This window comes from Silene latifolia, chromosome 2, assembly GCF_048544455.1.
Source record: "Silene latifolia isolate original U9 population chromosome 2, ASM4854445v1, whole genome shotgun sequence".
NCBI lineage: Eukaryota > Viridiplantae > Streptophyta > Magnoliopsida > Caryophyllales > Caryophyllaceae > Silene > Silene latifolia.
Window position 1 is genome coordinate 181576712 of NC_133527.1, and position 22246 is coordinate 181598957.

The window sequence follows — 22246 nt, forward strand, 5'->3', positions numbered from 1 at the left end:
AATAACCCGACCCAACACATTGTTTGTCCGACCCAAACCCGACTCGGCCTAAAAGGGCAGGCTGAGCCGATATGACCAGAACCAACTGACCCAAGTGCCAACTTTAGATGGGCTTGGGCCGCCAAACTGGCATGCCTACCCGACCCGATTCGACCCGTTTAATTGGGCCTTTTACACTCTTGTGTTACTTGTGACTGGATACACTGTACTATCTAGTCGTAGTATCTAGTCGTAGCAAATGCAGCAAGGAATCAAACACGATGATAAACAAACAATTAACAAACCAAGGAACCACCTTCCTCCGATCAAAACTCCGTCACTATCTCCTCTGTTCTTCCCCAATTAACCCATTATTCAAAACCCTAATTTCACCCATTTCCACCACTCCATCTCTACACCAAATCTCAAACAATGAAGACAACAATAATTCAGCACCAAAACTTCTTGTTGTTCAACCACGAATTCGCCCAATTACTCTTATGCAATCTAAACTTAGTGAAGCAATTAATCTTGCTAATTCACTTGATCAACAAAGAGATGGAACATTTTCTACTGATTTGAGTAAAAGAGATGTTCCCCCTCATATTGTTGTTCAAAACCCTCTTTCTGGTTCTGTTAAGAGTCGTTCAGGTTGTTGATTGATTGTTTTTGTTGTTTTAATTTCGTTGTTTTGTGGTTTAATTAATGGGGTTTTGATGGGTTTTGTGAAATTTGCAGTTTTGAATATGTTTAAGTTCTTGTTTCGGACCGTCTTAAGTTTAAGACGGCGTTTTTCCATGCTGTTTCGGTCATTTCATGTTAGATATAATGAACTGTAAGTTTGAGATGGTTTTATACAAGACTAATTTTTGAATAACATGTAATTGTACCATGAAATTTAGCTAAACTATTTTGATGACAGTTTATGTGGGACATATTTCTTAGGTTGTTTAACTAATTTCGTGAGTAATGTATTGATTCCTCTGTTGGTTTGATGTAAGGAATTTGCATTTCTTATGAAATGTTGATTTTTCGCGGTTTAAATTTCTTAGAAGTGTTGAAAGATGTTTAGTTGGTATTGGGAGTAGGGTTTTCTATACGAACTCCCCAGTCCCGGTCCCAGTGTTTTTGCTAATTGTCGAATCACTCAAACTGGCGCAGCATGTGGGTTTATAATTCAGTAATTCTCCTAATAAATAAAGAATAGTTTGACATTTGTTATACTGGTCGTAGCATTTTGCTCAATGTTACACCATTTCTGCTGGACTATAACATTAGCAGATGCGTGTTATAACGTGCAGATACATACTTTGGACCAGGGACAGTCGAAAACATTAAGTGTCATATGAATGCTATTGAATCCACGGTAAGGTCTAAGGAGCTTTTTTCATTCCTGCTGCCTGTTTAAGTGATACCATAGCGACTTGTCGCAGATTAATGTCATATTCTTGCATTTCATTTGGTTATGTAGGATGGTGATTTGGATGCTGTATTTGTCAATGCTATACTGTCTGCTGTTCAGCAGAGAAATCTGGAGGTAAGTGACTTGAGCTCTTCCCATTTTAGTTGGTCTCATGAGGTGCAATTAAGTGTTTTAGGTTTTTAGATAGCAAATTAATGTCCAACCTGTTGCAGAGGAAGTGGGAAATACCTGTTTTGGATCGAGTTGGACTGATTATAGAGATATTCCATGCTCATGCCTACACTAAGGAAGCAAAACTTCAGGTAGATAACATATTAGTCCCATCAACTTCCTTATATAATTTATTTATTTTTTTGTTTTTAGAAAAGATGATAGTATATGTTTCTCAAATACTTTCAGGCTGAGTTAGCTGCATTGATGTATAAAAAGAGTCGGCTAGTTCGAGTGCGTGGCGATGGTGGAAGTTTCACTTTTGGAGCAAGAGGGGAAGCTGAAGTTGTCAGTGCTCGAGGGTGAGCCTCAATTTTCTGTTTACAGAAAGACAATGGTTGTTGCAACTTTTTGAAATGCTTTAGCGATAGTAAGTTGTTCACTGATTGTTTTGTGCACTCAGCACTCAGCAGTCTCCCAGTTGGTGACCACAATCTTGGGCTTTTGAGTTAGGAGGGTGCTTTTAATGCCATCTTCTGTGCAATACCTCTATGCTCTTATTAACTGGCAAAATCATGTGAATTTTTGGACATTTATCTTGGCGCAATATTTTTAAATTGTGCAACGGGTCTGGGCCACACCCAAACTCTCTCCTCTTCTATCCATGTGGGACACTCACATGTGGGAATATATGAGTTTCTTCACAGATATTTTTATACTAGAAACCCGCAGTCCTGTGTACCAAACTTGTGACACCCAAGATAGCGTAAATTGATTCTATCTGATGTGAAGTAAAATTTAGATTGATCAACAATGCAAATATAGCTTTTCAGCTCAGTTGATTGCATATGCATGATTAAGCTGATTAATACGCCCTCCATCCCAAGATACTTTTCTTGGTTGTAAAATGCCCGTAAACCAATTTATAGATTGAACAATGAACAGTATAGAGAAGTGAGACAAAGTTTAGATGGAAACCTATAGCTTTTAGTATTGAAAAAGGAAAATAGGAAGATTATTTTGGGATGACTAGAAAAGGAAAGTAGGAAGATTATATTGGGATGGAGGGAGTATGTGATATCTTGTCTGCTGGGACTTCTCATAACAATTTAATTTTCTCACACGCTGTATTGATGTTGTATCACAGTCTTAAGTGCATTCAGTATGGCAGGAGCTCTTTCTCAACTCCTACTATTTCCATAACATTCCAGATGATCATTAGTTTAAAAACCAGTTCTTTTCAAAACCTACCCTCGTTAATGGGAAGCCCTTACAACAACTCTAAAATGGGTCCTGCATTGTGACATTGTTTCTACGGTTTAATTACAAAACCAAGGAAGCAATTCTTTCAAAGGTTGCTCCTTGCCAAGAAGCTCCTAAAGTCACAAATGCTTGAGTTTAGTTGTCAGTTTGCTTGAAAACTCAATCTTGTGTATTAGCATATTGTTCATTTTATATTTGAACTCCAATATTTGTCATTGAAAATCTTCTTTATTTTGATTGATCCTAATTACAGGAGAGGAAGTGGCGGCCAAGGATTCATTAGCGGTGCTGGAGAAACTGAGCTTGAGCTCCAACGTCGAAGGTTATTTTCTTTTCGGCAACCTGTTAGCTTATTAGTTTTCCTCACGGCTTTGGTTTTACCTAGTTGTTACCTTTGATTTTCTTAAAGTACTTTTTGGTTATGTTACTCCGACTCTTCATGTTCGCTCGCGTACCTGTGTTTGACACTCGACACTCGGACATGGTCATGACACTTGGGCAGCTCATTTTAAGCGAAAATATGTATAGTTTTCATGAAGGTAGCGGAGTCCGACACTTAGACACGTACCTCGAATACTTCTAAATGAGTATGAGTAACATAGCTTTTTGGACCAATATTATTTCTTGCTCTGCCCAATATTGTACAAATATCATGCCTGCTTTAGTCTTATGTTTTCAGAAATGTCCGATAAAGGTTTATCATTTCTGTGGCTTATGCGTGGTATTGAATCTTTTTCAATGCACCAAAACTCTTGACTTCTATTCAAACTTCCGTATAGAAACGAAAGAGATACTCCATAATAATGATCCAGAGAGTAGAACATTTCTGGAGGAAAAGAAATCAATCCTCCTAAGAATATTCTAGTTACAAATTGCCCCAGTATGTTTCAAAATTGTGAGAAAATATCCCAAAAAAATAGACAGCCTTAGCTCAAATGGATGTGAGGTCAAAAATCCATTCCCAAAGGTAATTAGGAGAGCGACAAACTCATGAATCGTTCTACCCAAAAACAGCGAAAGAAAGCCATAAAAACACACATACAAAGAGTCATATCTTCGTCTTTACGTTTTTATCAAGTAACAACATTGCAAGTGTTACACAATCCCTTTAGGAAGAAACCAAATGCCCAATGCTCTCTCTTGACCCCAAAAAGACGTTTCACCCACATATCCGCAAAGATATGAAGGTCCTCTTTGTTAGACCATGTCATTTGTAATAATCTTTCCAAGTACCATAAACCCATGGTAATAAAATTCCAGCCGGGACACTGAATCACTATTGAATTATCAAGGTTTTGAAGATTACCGTTTGACTTGTTTGGTGTATGTTAATTTCACAACTTCGTTGCCAAGGGTTTTGTTGCTCTTCTAGCAATTTGTGTTATGTTTGTTTTTAAATTATGGTTGAGGAAGCATTTAAAGCTTGAGCAGGAGATGATAATATGAGTAGTCAGCTTCTGGCTGTGTTTGACAGTTCAGCGAGGATAGGATAATGATGGCAATCATGCACAAAGTTCTACAGTCTATGTTAAGAGGACGTTTAAAACAAAAATCACCTAAGATTAAGATCAATAAACTTATAAACGTGGCTCTGCATATTTTTTATTTCCTGTGTTTTTAGGCTACTTTTTTCACTCTTTCTAACGTTTTAAATTTATGAATGTATATATTCAATTCCTCTTTCCCCACTCACCTTATTCATACCTCTTGAAATTGTAATGTTTCAGCAGACTTCATTGAGTTGAACTGAACGGGTTGAAGATTTTTAACTTTTAATTCTCTGTTCTTCTTCTGAGCATCTTTCTCTTGGTCATTAATTTCCAGTATTACCCTCTCTGATCTTTGTGATCTCTCTCTCCGTCTCATGTTCTCTGTGAGATAAGTTGCCTGGCCTAATCAGCTTGTTTGAAGGCGACACGTTTTATAAATAAATTTAATGAATGCATAATTTGGACTTCCAATGACAGAATTTCAGATCGAAGAAAGTACTTGCTCGGTAAAATTGAAGAAGTTCGTAAAACACGCGCTGTGCAGCGTGCTGGGCGGAGAAAGCAGGGAGCTTTGGATGATCAAGGGATTGACACTATTGCTATTGTTGGGTACACTAATGCTGTCAGTGATCAACTTCTTCTAAAACTCGCCTTCCTTTATTTTGGATTTTCATGTGAATTTTGACTCTTGACCTTATAGTGTTTTCCTTTGACTGCAGGGGAAGTCTACTTTAGTTGGTGCACTCTCAGAGAGTGATCTATATAGTGATGATAGGTATATGAATTTTTATGGCATGGTGATATTCTTTTTTCACTTTCTGGCTTGTTTAATTATTTTAATATTTAATATTCGGCACGCTTTTCCATCTTTGCAGATTGTTTGCAACTGTTGATCCGAGAGTTAGAGGTGTCACACTTCCGTCAGGGTAATTTTGTGCCTAGAAAATCTCCAAATCACTCTCTCTAATTGGCATCTCTTGTATACATAACATCATCACCCAATGCCTCAAATGGAGGGTTCCCTCTCGTGAGGGTAAGGGGGTCAGATGCAGGCTTCCTTACTCGTGTTAATAACACAGACATGTTTTTAGATTACCCATAAAGATAAATGCTTTGTAAACTGCATGCACACACTATTATTTCACGATACAAGAAGCACATAGAGCTTAATGAGCCATTTTGCTTTTTTTTTTCCTCATCATATTCAAAGCCAAAGAATAATGAATCTTTCTCTCTTTGGAAATGAACACGTCCATCATATAACACGTGAAATAATACAACTTAAGTTACATGCTAATCTCATTGAGCTGCTGATAATAGGAGGAAGGTCCTTCTTAGTGATACAGTGGGATTTATATCAGATTTGCCTGTGCAAGTAAGTTGCCGGAGCAACCAATATCTCTCTGAAAGAATGTGATTCTTCTCCCTTAATTGTTAATACAGTATTCATCCTTTTGCAGCTAATAGATGCATTCCATGCAACACTGGAAGAGGTTGTGGAAGCAGACTTGCTTGTGGTATGTATTTTTTTTTTTTTTTCAAGACTATATTCTACTCCGTATTCTACATTATCATTTTCATCCTTTTATGATGTATCCTGGATCAGAATCGGCTTTGTTTCCTTACACTTTCATTAATGTTGCTCATGATCATGCACAAAATACACAGCATGTACTGGATTCTAGTGCTATAAATCTTGAGGAGCAACGCACAGCTGTGCTGGATGTTTTGCGACAAATAGGTGTGTCAAAGAAGAAAATCGACGACATGATTGAGGTTTGGAACAAGGTAATGCCATATTGGCTTCATGTGTTGCCTGTTTTCTATCTGGCACACTTTTCTCTTTGATCTAAAAGTTCTTTAGATGAATCTACATGTGACACAGTCTCCTATCATTTTGTCAGACTAAAAGGTTATGATCAAACGTACAAGGTTTGAAAATAAAAAGATGAGGCTTGAAATAACACAAATACGGAGTACTTGGTGGAAGACAGTTTTACGCGAGTACTTGTCCTACTACCCATGAGTAAATATTTTGTATTAGCCTCATTAGCCATAACATCTTTCTTGGTATATCCAGATAATAGGTAGGAGCATAAACTGGAACATTTTGGAGCAACAAAGATAGTTATTAAATCGTTAGCACCGGAAAAATAATCTTATGGTAAAATGACATGTTATTTACCCAATGCCCCTACAAAATGAATTTTATCAACTACTGTAGTATAGGGTGGGCGGGTGGGATATTGGTGTCTTAAGGGATGGTTTTCCATGAAAATACTAACACTAAAGGGGGATATCTCAAAATTGATCACATACTGATTTTAGACTTCGCCACAGATTGATCTGAAAGAAGAAACCGGGAAAGAGGATATCCAAGATGACTGTGATGAAGACATAAATGAAAACGGAGCTGAGATTGCTGAAAAGCAACAACTGCAAGAACATGAGACAATGGATTACCAAAGTGACGACTCCAAAAGCCATCTTGAACCTGGAGTTGAGCATGAAAACGAGGATCAGCAGGTTCACGGTCCTGCGGATTTGACACCAAGTGTAATCTATGAAGAATCAAGAGTCGAGGCGAAAGATTCAGAATCTCAACCTACAACTGAATATACTCCTCAAGTCAAAACTTCTGCAGTGACAGGTGTAGGTTTGCGGCAGCTTCTAGAGGTTATAGATGAGAAGCTGGTGGAGATTGACAAGGAGCGGCAATCTGAAACAGTGGTCCAGAGGAGTCTATTTGACCGAAAATGGCGGCCACCTCAAACAGACGATACAGACATTGCTGTGGGACAATAACACTCTTCTTCAATGTGTTTTATTCTATCTGCGGCTAGGTCTTCTTCGACTTTCCATCCCTCGTATTAACAATGACAATGTTGATCTTGTATGATTTTGTGACCTATGCGGCTTTGCATACAAATATACTTTTAGGGATGCAATGTTCGGGTACTCGTGAAGCTTCACCTGTGTCCATCACACACTTCTAAGATTGTAACCAAGCTAGCGAGCTGAATTAAGTTTTAGATCAGCTCATTAGGTCAAGCAAGCTCAGCTCAAAGCTCAACGAGCTTCTGAACTCGCAGTTTGAAAGCTGGGCTTGTATATTGTATCAGGAGCTTGAGCCCAAATTCATACTTAGATCAAGTACTTTTTTTGAAGAAAAATATTTGTGTAGTTGTACGTGATTTGTAACAGAGTCAACTGGAATAAAACTCGATTCACACCTGAACTTGAGCTAAAAAAAAGTTGAGGCCTTTATTACTAGTGACATACCTTTAATTCTCCTCTTTAGTCTCTCACTTCAGTTATTATTGAACCAACCCTATTCTTCATTACAATCATTAGACGTGATAAAACTGAGTCAACTCAAATAAAACTCGATTCACACCTGAACTTGGTCTGAACTTGAATTGACTTGAACTTATCTAATCCGACCTGGATGTTTACTGTCGTATATCGCTCTTTATTCTCAAATACCGCGACGACAACAAACCTCGGAGTAACCCGATTTGACCCGAATCTTTGCAAACTTGAAATGACTCGGTTTACCCGTATGCCATGTCTACCGTCTTTCACCACTCCACCTCCTAGCACCTTATATCCTCTTCACCACCCTTTTCCCGCACCCACACTAGACATAATACCGTTCCAATTCCATCTCCGCTCTCCTACTTCCGCCATCCTCCCTCCCTCTCCAAAAATCAAACACCGACTCCATTCGACCTAACTCAACTCGTCTCAACCTGATCCGACCCGACCCGACCCGACCCGTCCCGATCCAACTTTAAAAGGTAGAATCTGACCTTCAAATAAAGGATAGCAATTTGCACAGATAAAAAGACAAAAGTACCCTCACATAAAGGAAAGGAGCATTACCGACACACCAATCCGTTAAAAATACAACCTTTCAGTATGCAAGTGAGTGTGAAGTGAGGAATACACACAGCGCGCCTTATAAGATCTCATTCTTTTCTTCACATTTTCTCCATACAATTGCGCTCTATCACTCTTAATTTTACACTCTAATCCCTCAAATTCAGCAATTTTTATCACCCCAACTACTCAAATTTTAATTATTTATTATTAATTAATACTAATAAAGTTGGATTCTTTTTACTTTTTTATAGATCTAGATCGTTAATAATTCTGTTACAACAAAATCCCAGAATTATTTGGCTTCTGATTAATGTGGGTTTTCTGTCTTTAATCTTCAGGTAATCTCAATTATTATTATCTATTTCCCAATTAATTTGTCTTAATTAATGTATTTTGTTGTTAGTTGGATCTGTATTGCTGTATCTAATCCAATCAATCTTATCCTAGGTTGCATTATTATTAATTAAAGTTTATATTCTTTGTGACGAGTATTTTAATCAAATGTAAACAAATGATTTGAACGAGGGGGTAATGTTTTGTTGGTCATGTATAAAATGTTATGCCTTTGTTGTTAAAAGAAAAATGATTATGATGAAAGATTGGATTTTGGGAAGTATTTTGTTGAAATAGATCAATACAAGTGACATTAGTAATTTAGTAGAGTACTACCATTGTCCCGATCATTTATTTACCTTTGATTAAAATAACCCTGTAAAAAATAAAAGTAAACAAATGATTTGGACGGAGGGAGTATGATGCATCTTGATCCGTCTATTTTGTTATCGGCCTGTATTAGTTAGCTCAATTGGTACAAAAATTATAGAATAAGACCGTCTTAGTGTCTTACCGTGTCAAAGATGGCTCTTTGATCGATTAAACACTCATTTATTACTATCCCTAGATGAGGATGAGGTATTTAACAAACAAAACAACCATTGTACTGCAAGTATCGCAATTGATAAGGTTTTTTTTTTTTTTTGGTACTGCTACCTGTACCGCGAAATCTGTCCTCAGTTGTTGTCTAGTGGTGGTTTCTTTTAAAGTATTCATAGTAATTTTTCTATTGAAAATAAATAAATTCAGTAGTATTTGTGATGGGTATTTTGTTTGGCAAAACTGCCTGAAAAGGTAGCTGAAACCCGAAAAGCTAACTGAAACCTGAAAAGGTAGCTGAAAATTAGGAGCTGATAAGTTAACTGATTATATAAAAATGTGTTTGACAAACTAGCTGAAAAGGTAGCTGATTTTGGTAAAATTACGTAAAAGGATATGAAAACTATTTAATATTATAGAATAAAGGGGTAAAAAATGGAAAATAAGTCATTTTAGGTACCTGATTTCTCAAATGCTACCTGAGGTAGCATTTCATTTCAGGTACCTTATTTGACTAAATAAGCTACTTGCCAAACACTTGCAAAAAAATCAGGTAGCTGAAATTTTGGTCAAATAAGCTACTTTGGTCAAATAAGCTACCTGAAGTGTCGTGCCAAACAGAGCCTTAGTACTCATCTAATGAGAAGTATTTGTTATATGAATATGTAATGTTGCATTGTGACAGTAGTAAATTGATTTTGGGCTTTGGCCTACCAAGGCCGAGGTTCACCGCCAATTTGATCAAGCACAAAATCTTCTACGAGGCGTTGAGATGGTCTTTTATGTTGCTTTGTTTTAGCATTGTGAAAGTTTTTCAAATGGTGTGTTCTTTTAGCGTTCAAATGTGCTATATTGTTGTTTATTTTTGGCTCATGCTGTGGGTTTTCTTCCTGCTTCCAGAGTCAGGTGAGCTGTTTTAGCTAATATTAATTTTCAAACGAGACTAGAAAGTAATTCAGAAAATCATGTCAAGGAGACCAGTAAACCCAACTCGTCGCTTGGTGGGCAATGGAGGATTTCCTCTTATGGGAGCATTCCCATCAAAGACACGATCGTCTCCCTTGCTGTCACTCACCCTTGTTGTTCTGGTACTTTTCATGCCTTTTAGATGTCAAGTGAAGATTATCGATCACTTATCTAAGAAATTTGGTCTCTTATTCTCTTTCTCTGTCATGTTGTATTTCTGGTTTGCAGGGTGTCTTCCTTATTCTTGGATACATGTACAGCGGTTCAGGTCTGTCTTAAATTTCTCGATCCTTGAGTACTTCTTGACTTATGTGCGGTGTAGGTTTCTTAGGTTACGGAATAGGACAAGTCAAGTCTTCTATTATGTACCGTTTTCTTTGTGTGCTTTACATTTCACCCATAATCATCCTTTGCACCAACGAAGGAGATCAAACCCCTTCTAACTTGTGATGTCTCCTTTCTCTATTTCGTTTGGAAGTGTTTACAAATGTGTTTAAAGAGAAACAAAAGTTGGGTAAGACTGTTCTATCACGCTTCGATCAGATCATGTTTCTGTTTTAAGTTGAAAAACTTTAAAAGCTAACATGGTCATAAAATCATAATGCCTAATTATACCAAGTTTTGGTTTTCAAAGAGGAACATAAAGATATGGTTATGGAACTCCACATCATAGAAGTTTTGTCCTGGTTCTTTTTCTCTTGCTTAACAGGCTATTCATTATTTCTCAAGAACTTTTTTCGACTCCATCTTTATTTTCATTTAGTTAATTATACTATGAGCATTTATTGAATTGCGTGCTTATGCCTTGCAGGGCGAAAAGGCATTGTTAGCCGGATTGAAGGTATATCTCTCTTGTCTTTTTAGCTCTTATTGGCTGATATATTTCCATCTAGTAGTTGACAGACAAGTTCGATTTATGGGCAGTGGAAAATAATTAAGTGGTCCTTGTTTTGATTTACATTAACTGTTTCATAAATATCACAACTCCTCAAGTCCTTATTGCATTTTTTTTTTTCGATTTTTGCGTAAATTCTTGTTTCATTTTACATATGTAACCCACATCTTTGAATTGCCAATACTTTTTGCATGTTCTGCTCAAGCTTTTGTGCATGATGCCCAGTCACCCAGTAGTCATTATCTACTACAATCCCAAGTTTTCGCAAGTTTAGACAACAGCATTTTCCTGAACGTTGTATCTAGGATGGTATCAGGAAGTATTAGATGTCTAGGTGACTCCACCCTGTAACAAGGCAAGAGGTGCTGAGGCCTGATAAATCATCAGGAACCATTATAAATAACTTGACTGAGGACAACACGTTTCGTGTTTCTTAAATACTTCCTCCATTCAACTCCACACTACACATTTGCCAACGCGTACTTTGCGCAGTAAATATCTTTAGTTACGTATTTGCAAAAATTATAAAAGTTTATTTTTAATGTACTCCTAAAGACGAATCAAACAAGAACACACATGAATATATTTTCATTTATGTAATGGGAGAAAATTGAAACTGAATGATCACTTGTGAATAGTGTACAAAATAGAAATGTGTAGTGTGGAGTTGAATGGAGGGAGTACATGTTAATGTAGATATGTAGTTTACTTTAACTTTGAAGTTAAGTCAACAAAGAGGTCTATACAGGCTACATTATTACTTTGTATATTGTTGGAGCTAATTTATCAATCGCCTCCCTCAATCTTCTATAAAAAGCGTGCCTAGGCACACATGTGCTTTAGTCACTAACCAAAACACCTTGCCTCTCCTACATGGGGTCTTGTGTATAAGGCGCAAGTAGTGCGCAACTAGTGAGGCGCGCTGCTATGCAATTTCCATATTTTTTTTCTGTAATTATTTTCTTAGGCCTTTCCATTTACCCTATTATCTATAGTTTTACATCTTTGTATCTTACACTTACCCTTTATTAAATTCAAGAAGGGATAAAAAGATGCACATTGTTTTATTTTGAAAATGCAAATTTGTTTCCAAAAATAGTGTGCCTTGTGAGTTGTGTGCATGAGACATGCACCTTGCGCTTTTGAAAGTAAGCCTTCAGTTCATATCAGAAATGCATCTCGGAACTTGGATTTCCTGACATCTAATATGCTAAAGTTGCTAAGGATTCTGCTTTGCATCTATCAGCCCTGGCGCTTTCAAATCCAACCTTGTCGAGATATCCACATCCAGCCTATACTAAAGTTCGTTTTGCAACTTGTGGTTGCAGGGGAGTTTTCAGGCACCCTAGAACTGCAGAGAGCAATACCTGTTCTCAAGAAAGCTTATGGTGACGGTATGGGCAAGGTTTTGCATGTTGGACCTGAGACATGTTCAATTGTCTCTAAGCTGATAAAAGAAGAGGATACACAAGCATGGGGTGTTGAACCATATGACCTTGAGGATGCCGATTCTAATTGCAAAACTCTTGTACGGAAAGGTTTTGTGCGCGTTGCTGACATCAAATTCCCATTACCTTATAGGCCATCATCGTTTTCTTTAGTTATCGTCTCAGATGCATTGGATTACCTATCCCCAAAATATTTGAACAAAACTATTCCCGAGTTAACAAGGGTCGCTGCTGATGGTGTTGTCATATTCACTGGTATGTCACATTGCTTACTTCTCGTCTTTTTCAGTCTCCTTTGTTTGACTTCCTTCCAATCATTCACGATGAGCTATTAAAATCCTAAGTTGAAATCACCAAGTAGTACTATAACTTACCATAGGATAATCTTACTCAAAATTTACGCTCATTTTTTGGGCGAAACCATCCAATTAGTCTGGATTTGAGCTGGTCAGGTCCATAACAGTGAGAAAGCTCCTTTCCGTAAGTTTTATCACTGCTGCATTACAAGGTAATGAGCCTGAGACCTCTAAGTTAAGCTAGATAAGCTTCACACTACTAAATGCCTAGGGATCCAATAATTTAAACTTGAGTCACATTAGCGCTACCTGAGTCTCGAGACTCAACAGAGGCCAAGTCGTTACTCAGCTTAGTAAATTTAGTTCATCTCATCAGTCGTTTTAATTTCAGGTTTTCCGGGTCAACAGAGGGCTAGAGTGACAGAGCTATCCAAATTTGGACGCCCGGTGAGTGCTCAGTACCTTTCCATATATGTTCTCTCTCATCTTATTATGGCTATTCTCGTTGAAAACAGAAAATCAAAAACTCGGTAATTGTAAATTGTGGAATGACTAATGTGACTGACGTTTGTATTTCCTGATGATGGTGATGGTTAGGCTAAAATGAGAAGCCAGTCATGGTGGGTTCGGTTTTTTGGTCAGATCGGTGTGGAAGTTAACGAAGCTGCTGCTAAAAAGTTTGAACAGGCTGCAACCAAACAGGCTTACCAGCCAGCCTGCCAAGTTTTCCACCTTAAATCCTCTCAGTGATATTCCAAGCTCTTGAGAATTTTTTCCGTGTTCAAAGCAGCAGAAGAAGTTGCTTCAACACAAATAGAAGATACACTTATATTGTCTAGTGTTAGCTTTGGTGTACCAAATGTTGATTCATATTTTCTTGGCATTGTCTACGATACTATTATCAACACCTTCGATATCTCTTATTTATGCTGCAAAATCGCTTGTAATCCCACATTCTTATTAATTTATGATTTGCTCTATTCGTTTCATTTTTTGCTACCCGATTTGTCTATTTCTTAAAATGTTCAAGGTCGTTCTTCAGTTCCAGACTTCCAGTTGTTTACTCACGAATCTAGAGCTTCATTCATACCTGTATCGGAATTAGTTGAGAATTGAGCAAACAAATTTTATTATTCAGCTGTGAGCAACTCTGAGATCACAACTTGTTTGTTTACTCAAATTTTGGTCCAGTTTTCCAGTGTCAACAAACATTGGTCACTTTCTGAAGCCCCAGTATCGCGATAAATGAAAATCCACAGGAAAACAATCCTTTTCTAGAGCAAATCCACTTCCCTAATCGAGACGATGATCCCACAAAACTGTTCTTGGACTTGCCGATCATCATCTGTTTAACTTGGTGAATCTTCGAGGCAAGGTAATGGACTAATGGGTGCCGATTGCGTCAGGGTGATTGTTTGCTCTCATAACCTTTTTATGAGCTGCTTTTAGTTTCTCCAGCGTTGTACTTTCCCTGTCCAAAGTTAGATGCAGCAACAACTTTCCGCCCAGTGATTACTAAATTTACAACATTCAACATGGAAAAGGAATATAATAACAGTACTCAAAAGCAAGAATTTAAGTCCAAAAATGACATGATTGAGATATAGAACACCACAATTACAAGTTTACGACAGATATTGTACACTCGCAAACGTATCGACATGGCACAGGCAAAAAGGCACAAACTTGAAATAAAATACATAAAGAGGCCGTTGTGAGGTTACAACATATACTCGTGTCCAACACTCGATGCTTGAACATGGGTATGAGTGTATGACACTTGAACAATGTATTTTAAGCCAAAATACATTGTTTTCATAAAAAAAAAACTGAGTCCCACACTTGGAAACGCCAGATAAGTTACAGTGGCGATTGTAATGTACTTTCACCATGTTTCAAGCTATTTAGTTGATCCGAATGATCAACACAATACACAGATTTGATGATTAATAGCGACTCTAGTCGCTATTATTCATTGTATTGTTGATTCCATATGACTGAATCAATGTAGTAGTTCATGTTCATCAGTGACCACTATTTTTATCAATTTCATACATTTATTACATGTTCTAAATCATCAAACAATAAATACTTGAAATATCTTCATTTAGCTAGTTAAAAGAAATACCCAGTAATTAATCATTGAATCCGATTCAGAAGTCTTATTCTAAATCAAGTCGGTCTGGTGTCGCGTAATTGCATACCTCTTTACTTTTCATTTATGAGATAAATAGTTTAATTCTCACCTTAAAAACATAGAATACTTCTTAACCAAGACGTTTTTTACATATAGTAATTTAATAAATAAATCATATTAATACGGGAACAGTATCGTTGTCAACGGTGGACACCTTAATTCGGTCCAAAAATAGTCTAGTGTCCTGAAGGAGGACAATTAAAGTCCAAATAGGTATGTCTGGGTGTCTAAGATATGTCGAGGAACAGCTCCTAAAATCAAAGGCAAACATGTCTCAATTTTCCAAATTGCCTTTGCCTATTCTCAATCAAACCAGCTTGTTTCTTTAATTTAGTGTTGCTTAAGTGAACTGGCATGCCCCCCCTTCCCTTTTCATCTTAGGATCAAAACACTTTATGTTGGTGATTAGGATTTTTGGAGGATTTGAGAAATATCTTTAATTATTAACCAAATCAAATCATGTTTTGTTATTCCTAAAATATTCTAATGAGTTTTATATAACCTAATTCGTTTGACCTTAAGTGGTTGGAGATTTTCTCACTTGTATTCCTCAGCTACCTCGTTTTCTTGTGACATGAATTCAATTCAATTTAGTTAAAATATACAATATATACTTACAAATAAATAAGCATTCACAATGATAAACTATAACGGAGCCAGCTTAACTTGCTACGTCAACATTTTTTGACATATTACTTCCAAACTACATGTTAGTATGTTACTCCAACGTTTGAGTGGTCCCATATTAAGAAGATTATCCAATATAAATTAAGCTATTTAATTTCAAGCTAATACTGCTAATAGTTTGTTAGAACAGGTGTTGTCTGCAAACAGGTAAAGTAACTTTTTTGTTGCTTTAATGGTAAGTAACTAGCTTAATAATTTAATCACAAATTCTTGTTTGTAACGGCACATATCCGTCACTCTTGAGTGTTTTAAGAGTGACGGATATCATTTTACCTCACAAAGTACCCACTTTTTCTCTCTCTGCAACACTATTCATGTGGTCCCCTTTCTCCACTAACCCATTTTGTTACCATTTTATCTCACAAAATATCCACCACAAATGGTAACCCATCACAAGGGAGACCAATTATAATTTAATTACAAAAATTGCTAGTAAATTTCTTTATTACTACGTATACAATTGGAGATTAAGCCACTTAAAAATGAACAAGTATAAATTTTAACATAAAATAGTTAATAATTTAATTACAAAAATTGTTAAGGAATTGATTTCCTTTTTAGTGTCCTTAAGGAGGACACTATAAAATATGATTTCATTTTATTTGCCTTAAGGAGGACACCAAATTAAATTATATTTAAAGTAATACTCCTATTTAAAGGAAATCATATTACAACAAGGTGTTCTACATTATATTTTTTTTAATAGTTCCTCTTGCTACTAAGAGACTAAAAACTTTTTTAATTTTTCCTCCAAAAGGCAACTACCTAAATAAGAAAATAAGTAAAACTTTATATCATTAAATTATTATTATCTTTTCAGTGAAATATATTCTTATAATTAAATTCTAATCTTTTAATTAAATTCAGAATTATGATTTTTTCATTTAAATAAAATAAAATTGTTATTAAATTATAAACTATAAGTTGATAAATTTCTCTGTAATGCAATTTATTACAGTAGAGAATTATCACATACTTACTATTAGCTTCACGACAAAAAACAAATTCATTAAAAAAATTCAGAACTTAGCTTAATTCACTTTGATTAGTTATTCATTTCAATTTTTTTTGTTCATATCAAAATACAGGTGAATGTCAAACAGAGATGGATTAGAAGAAATAGAAGTATTCTGAAATGGAGTGATCAAGCTTGGATGGATAGTCTAGGCAGTTAGTGATTTTTTGTTATGGTTGATGTAAACAATGATATAGGCTGATGATGTAATTGTCGGAGATTTTTTGATTAATATATACTTACTCTTCACCAAAAAAAAAATACAGGTGAAATATTAAATACTAATGAGATGTAAATTTAAACATATAAATAATATACTAAAAATAAATAAAAACTTTATATACCGTGCATGCATTCATCTATACTAGTACTCTAATTCAATAAGAGTAGCATAAATAGTGGAGTAATTCCCTACTAATCTCTCTTGCTAATTTTTAGGTGGTTTTGCACAAGATACATACCGACTATACAAATCTATTTCACATGGCATTTAGTCAACAAGATTACAAGAACATGGAAATCGACCAAAATTCCCAATTCTATGTTGGCTCATACTATTTCTTTTAACGTAAATTTTAATTAATAGAATCTTCTTTACTATTATAATTCTCCTATTGAATCTTCTAAGCACTTGTCACATGCACTGTCATGGAGATGTAATCGAATGTTATTAGCCGCGTATCAAGGATTCTTCTCATTTTATTGTTTACTCGATCAAATAATATTAGAAGTTATGCAGCATTATTTGCCCTAAATTAACATGCAATAACATAAGGTTTATTATTTAAAGTAATACTCCTATTTAGGTATGACAGTTTGAAACATATATAGTTGCAGATCTTTTTTAAATTGGTAAATGGTTACGGAGACTTTACGAGACTCGGAACCCGATATACTACATTAGTAATAGTGTAGAATTACCTGATGTATTAGGAGATATATGTTCAATGTACTCTAGAAGGTTCATGTACTCTAGAATGTTTCACTGTTCTCTAAAAGGTTCATGTACTAACATTTATGACGTATTCTAGTCCTACCAAAATGTAAGACTGTAAGCGTATATAAACTTTATTAGTATAATGAAATCAACAACTAAGATTCCAAATCATATGAATTACTATCCCTTCTCTAAACCTAACATAAATGTCGGAAAGATCGGGTCATAACTCATTATTACTCCGTAAATCGTAGATGTGCGTAAATTAATCCCTATAAAAATTTGTTTCATGTGCGCCACTAATTTGTTTTGATGTCAACGTAAAGATACCACTTTCAGTAGTCTATTGACGAAAGAAGAGGGACATATACTCCATGAAAACAACAAATGGTCGGTTAATAAACTAAGGTAGGTAAAAGTAAAACCGGCCAATTCAATTAAGCTGCGTTAAAAAATGCCTGTTACCGTACATCTGCCGTTAATGTCAATGATAACTAGGGATGGCAGTGGGTCGGGGACCCGACCCAGACCCTGAGGGTCGGACCCTAACGGGTCGGGTATGGGTCTCATTTTTTCAGACCCAATGGGTATGGGTCGGGTATGGGTCTTAAGAAAATATTTCGGGTCCGGGTCCGGGTCTAAGTTATGAGACCCATACCCGACCCTTAGACCCTTTATTAAACAACTTTTCTGAATTCATAATGGCAGACTGTAGAAACCCAACTAAAGTCTCTTTCTCTTCCCTCATCGCATAAAGTGATAAAACCCAACCAAACTCTTCTGACAATACCACCACTGACACAAGAAAACCACCACTACAGCACTGATACGCGACTGGCAACCACCTCTCTAATAGCCGGCCGGCGACCGACAACCACCATTAACGGCAGATTAATAAACTCATAATGTTAAAGTAGTATGAATTTTTTTTTTTAATATTATAGACCCAATAGCTGTTAATCTTGGTACTAAAGTGGCTGAAACTCGGACCCGCGGGTAGACCCAGACCCTACCCTTACCCATAGGGGCCGGATATGGGTCCTCAAATTTTAGACCATTGCGGGTCTGGGTCGGGTACGGGTCCAAAGGAAAAATCTCGGGTCGGGTCCGGGTCTAGGCAGACCCTACCCAGACCCTACCCATTGTCATCCCTAATGATAACCATTAATTCTCCGTCTTTTGCATTATCTCCCTATGCCAGCAATTCAGTTAACGAAGTAAACAACATACTCCACCGTCTCTATTAGAGTGCAAACACAAGTCTCACATCGGTAAGAATGTAAGATAACGAAAAAGCATATTTATAAATATCCGTCAACTCTAATATTACGAGAGCGTTTAGAAAGGAGCCCAATAGTAAATTTGTGAGGCTTTGCTCTAAATTTTTTTTTTTGGTCTAACGAAGTGCGTACTTGGTCGCATTACAATAAAGGGAAAGGGGGATTTGAACGTGAGACTTATTATCTACAATACCTCCGTCTTAACCACTAGATTAAGACATCTTTGGTGAGGCTTTGCTCTAAATTGAAGCGGACAATATTGTACGGAGTAATATTATAGTAGGAATCTAGGAGGCCAGGCCCAATAAGAAGAGATATCAACGCTTCTGTACAATATTCTTGTTAGTATAATTAATAACATTATATTATTTTAGTCATTTTGTAGCCAAATAATATTATTTTAATAAATTATTATGAGAGATCAATTCCAAATTTTACCCAATGGAAACCAAACATCAATTTGGATTACAAATTTTACAATATTATAGTGAGATCGTCTTGTACATAAAACGACATCTTTTGATTTTATGTCATTCATTTGATGATAGCTATGTACGTAAGAATATGCTAAAGTATGTCTGTCCCAATGAATAGTTTACGCTTGCTTTATTTTGTGAGTACTTTATTTTGTGAGTGGGAAATAAAGCAAGTATAAACTATTAACTGGAACAGAGGGAGTATGATGTAAGTATCTAGGTACTCCGTATACAGTAAGGTCTTAAGCTAAGGAAGATTATCTTGCATAATAATTGGCTCATACTCGAAATGATTTAATAGTAAGTAGTAACACATCTGAAAATTACCTTGTGACCTAAGAGCCATGAAAATTAAGATAACCATCCCGAAAAAGGCAAACAGACCGTACTATGTATGTAAAAATAACTGAGAGTCACACGTAAATTAAATTGTTAATACAAATTGAAATTAAATTAAAATCGATCACTTTGTATCAACATGGACCGAATGCTGACTCTACAAATTTATTTAACACTGTTTATTTGGCCACTAAAAAGGAAATCAATTCCTTAAAAAACAAGGCCCTCCCCTAAACAGAAATTCTGTTCCCCGATCCTCAAGCAACTAAAAACAGCAACACCGGCCCAAAAAAAAAACAAAAAAAAAATAAAAAAAATTTAACTACATGGGCAACACATGCACCATGTTGACAACTACATTTAGGATGTTCGTTTATTTTTCAATAAAAATAATTAATTCACACGGGTGGTTGCGACGACGGTGGTGTTCGCGGCATCGGCTATCGTTCTTCCGGCTCCTTGTCGTCGAACGATAGTTGAAAAACCCACTTAGTGAGTGACCTAACCCTCCGTGAATGCCTCATACCATAATGACTATTTTTACTAAACTTGGTCGCAAGGTAGTCTTGTATACGTTGCATGGCGAGGTTTAAAACGTCTTCAGACAAATTAGCGAAGCATATTCTAAACCAACCCGGTTCGACACAGTGACAAGATGAACCGGGTGAAATATTTAGTTTCACTTTGTAAACCATCTCCTTCCATAGTTCCATCTCGGCCTCGAACGAATTAGATTTTAACAAGTGGCTTAAGTTGACCCAACAGTAAAGTCCGCTATTGCTCTCTAAGCAGCTGATCCCGGCTTGCTTAAGGCCCGAGACCAGCATAGATTGTCGGTCTCTGAGCCGCCTTTTATTATGGTTGATGTATTTATCCATGAATTTGTCGTCCGATAATAGCCCTGCGAGGAGGTATTGTGTTTGAGCCGAGACTAGGCCGAAACTTGACATTTTTGTGGCAGTGGAGACGACTAACGGGTCGTTGGAGTAGATTGCCCCGACTCTGAACCCGGGAAGGCCCAAGTCCTTGGACAAGCTAGACACTATGTGGACACGTTTATGTAGGTCCTTGTTATTGGCCCATTTTTTGTCTAAGAGAGCTTCCAAGACACTAATGTAGGTTGGGGTGTCGAATACTGTCCCGGCGTATATTTCGTCGCTAATGAGGTGGATATGTTTGGATGAAATGAAGTTGAGAAGGAGGGTAATCTCGTCTTTCGACAATGTGGTTCCTAGAGGGTTGTTTGGGTTGGTGACTAGTATGCTCTTCACCTTAAGCCCACGTTTCTTGGCTGAATTGTACGCGTCCACTAGGGCGGACTCAGTTATCCTAAACCCGTTTCTGCTTGTGCATTTTATTGGGACGATCTCTGCCCCAGTTCGCCACTTAAGATCTCTATCAAACCTGAAATAAAGACAATGTAATAAACAATGTTAAACGAGGCATTATAAAAATGTAAACTTTTGGTTGATATGGTTTTTCATTCGTTTAGTAAAATACACGATACTTACCCTGGATAGTAAGGCGTAGGAATGAGAATAGCCTCACCCGGGTTAGCCAAACAAAAAATGAGCGTCTCATTCGCGGAGGTGGCACCCGCAGTAAGAACGAGTTTAGTGGGGTCAAATATCACCTTATCTCCTCTTAACTTGGACATATAATTCACGAAAGCCTGTAACAAGCAAAGACAACTTTTAGTGAACTAGCTCTATTATTACAACACATTTCCATATATTGCAACATAAACTATATCTCAATAATGTTACCACAATGACTCATTCAATAATAATAAAAAGATAAAAGAAATATTAAGAGATTGACTTACTTTTTTAAACTCGGGAAGGCCATGATAATCCTGAAAGAGAGCGAGGTCTCTAAAAACAGACTGGCCATTCTTCTGCATGGAAGAATGGTCAGGATTTTCGAGGAGCCAAGACTCGAGAAGATCGAAACAAAGTTGATTTTCAGCAAGACCCATTTGGATCATACCAGTAGGATTAGTAGTCTCATTGTAAGGATTTTTCTCGTACTCTTCCCAACCGAGGAAGTACGAAGAATCTTGACCATGAGTATTATTTGTTGCTAATCTTGATAACATCTTCATATTAATTAGTGTTAATTACGTAAATTAAGTTGGGTTTGTTTAGTTTAAGTGATAATTAATGTGAAAATGAAGGAAAGTGGAGAGATTATTTACGCGGAAGGAGTAGAGTAAACTGGGAGAGTACAGAGAATGAAAAGGCTGGAAATAAAAGAGTTGTTGAATGTTGAGTGATGTATACGGCTGAGCATCGAGGATATTTATAGGCGTTTAGGTGGTGCCATGTCAGCTTTTACTTGAGCATTATTTGACACTTTTGACTTGAAATATACTATTTTATTATTGTCATATGTGAATACGGTGTATTGAAACTCAATTATGATTTGGTAACATTTTATCACCAATAACTCTTGTTTGTTGAAAATCGGTAATATTTCGTAAGTTGAAGGCGGATTAAATTGTAATTTATTTAAGATGAAAATGTAATTATTTTTAAATAAAAAAGTTATCAGGACAATTTTCTAAGCTATGGTCACATTTTCATTTTAAATGGATAACATTTTACTCGGCTTTTATGAGAATTGGTGTTTTATCACTTGATTCTTG

The 22246-nt window shown here is 36.5% G+C and overlaps 3 protein-coding genes across 4 annotated transcripts; 2 read left to right on the top strand and 1 right to left on the bottom strand.

Annotated features, from left to right (window-relative positions):
• The first annotated feature begins 208 nt into the window (after positions 1-208).
• Positions 209-7478, top strand: LOC141643580 (GTP-binding protein At3g49725, chloroplastic). The gene is made up of 13 exons (XM_074452784.1): positions 209-630; positions 1281-1345; positions 1451-1516; positions 1615-1704; positions 1802-1914; positions 3069-3137; positions 4783-4927; positions 5025-5080; positions 5181-5231; positions 5626-5680; positions 5766-5822; positions 5974-6093; positions 6646-7478. The coding sequence occupies exons 1-13, from the start codon at positions 261-263 to the stop codon at positions 7108-7110; spliced, it is 1722 nt and encodes a 573-aa protein (XP_074308885.1). The 5' UTR covers positions 209-260; the 3' UTR covers positions 7111-7478.
• Positions 7479-8188: 710 nt separating this feature from the next.
• Positions 8189-13657, top strand: LOC141643581 (putative pectin methylesterase CGR2). 2 transcript variants are annotated; one of them, XM_074452785.1, is made up of 7 exons: positions 8189-8528; positions 9964-10151; positions 10258-10297; positions 10841-10870; positions 12253-12627; positions 13060-13115; positions 13266-13657. In XM_074452785.1, the coding sequence occupies exons 2-7, from the start codon at positions 10029-10031 to the stop codon at positions 13416-13418; spliced, it is 777 nt and encodes a 258-aa protein (XP_074308886.1). In that variant the 5' UTR covers positions 8189-8528; positions 9964-10028; the 3' UTR covers positions 13419-13657. The 2 variants fall into 2 exon arrangements, with proteins under 2 accessions (XP_074308886.1, XP_074308887.1); XM_074452786.1 differs by lacking the exons at positions 10258-10297; positions 10841-10870 and having other exon boundaries at positions 9964-10178; positions 12216-12627.
• Positions 13658-19653: 5996 nt separating this feature from the next.
• Positions 19654-21875, bottom strand: LOC141631480 (1-aminocyclopropane-1-carboxylate synthase 9). Its single transcript, XM_074444147.1, has 3 exons — positions 21425-21875; positions 21111-21271; positions 19654-21003 (listed from the first exon to the last, which is right to left on the bottom strand). Exons 1-3 carry the CDS (start codon positions 21701-21703, stop codon positions 20040-20042), a joined length of 1404 nt encoding a protein of 467 aa, XP_074300248.1. The 5' UTR covers positions 21704-21875; the 3' UTR covers positions 19654-20039.
• Between the last annotated feature and the right edge of the window lie 371 nt (positions 21876-22246).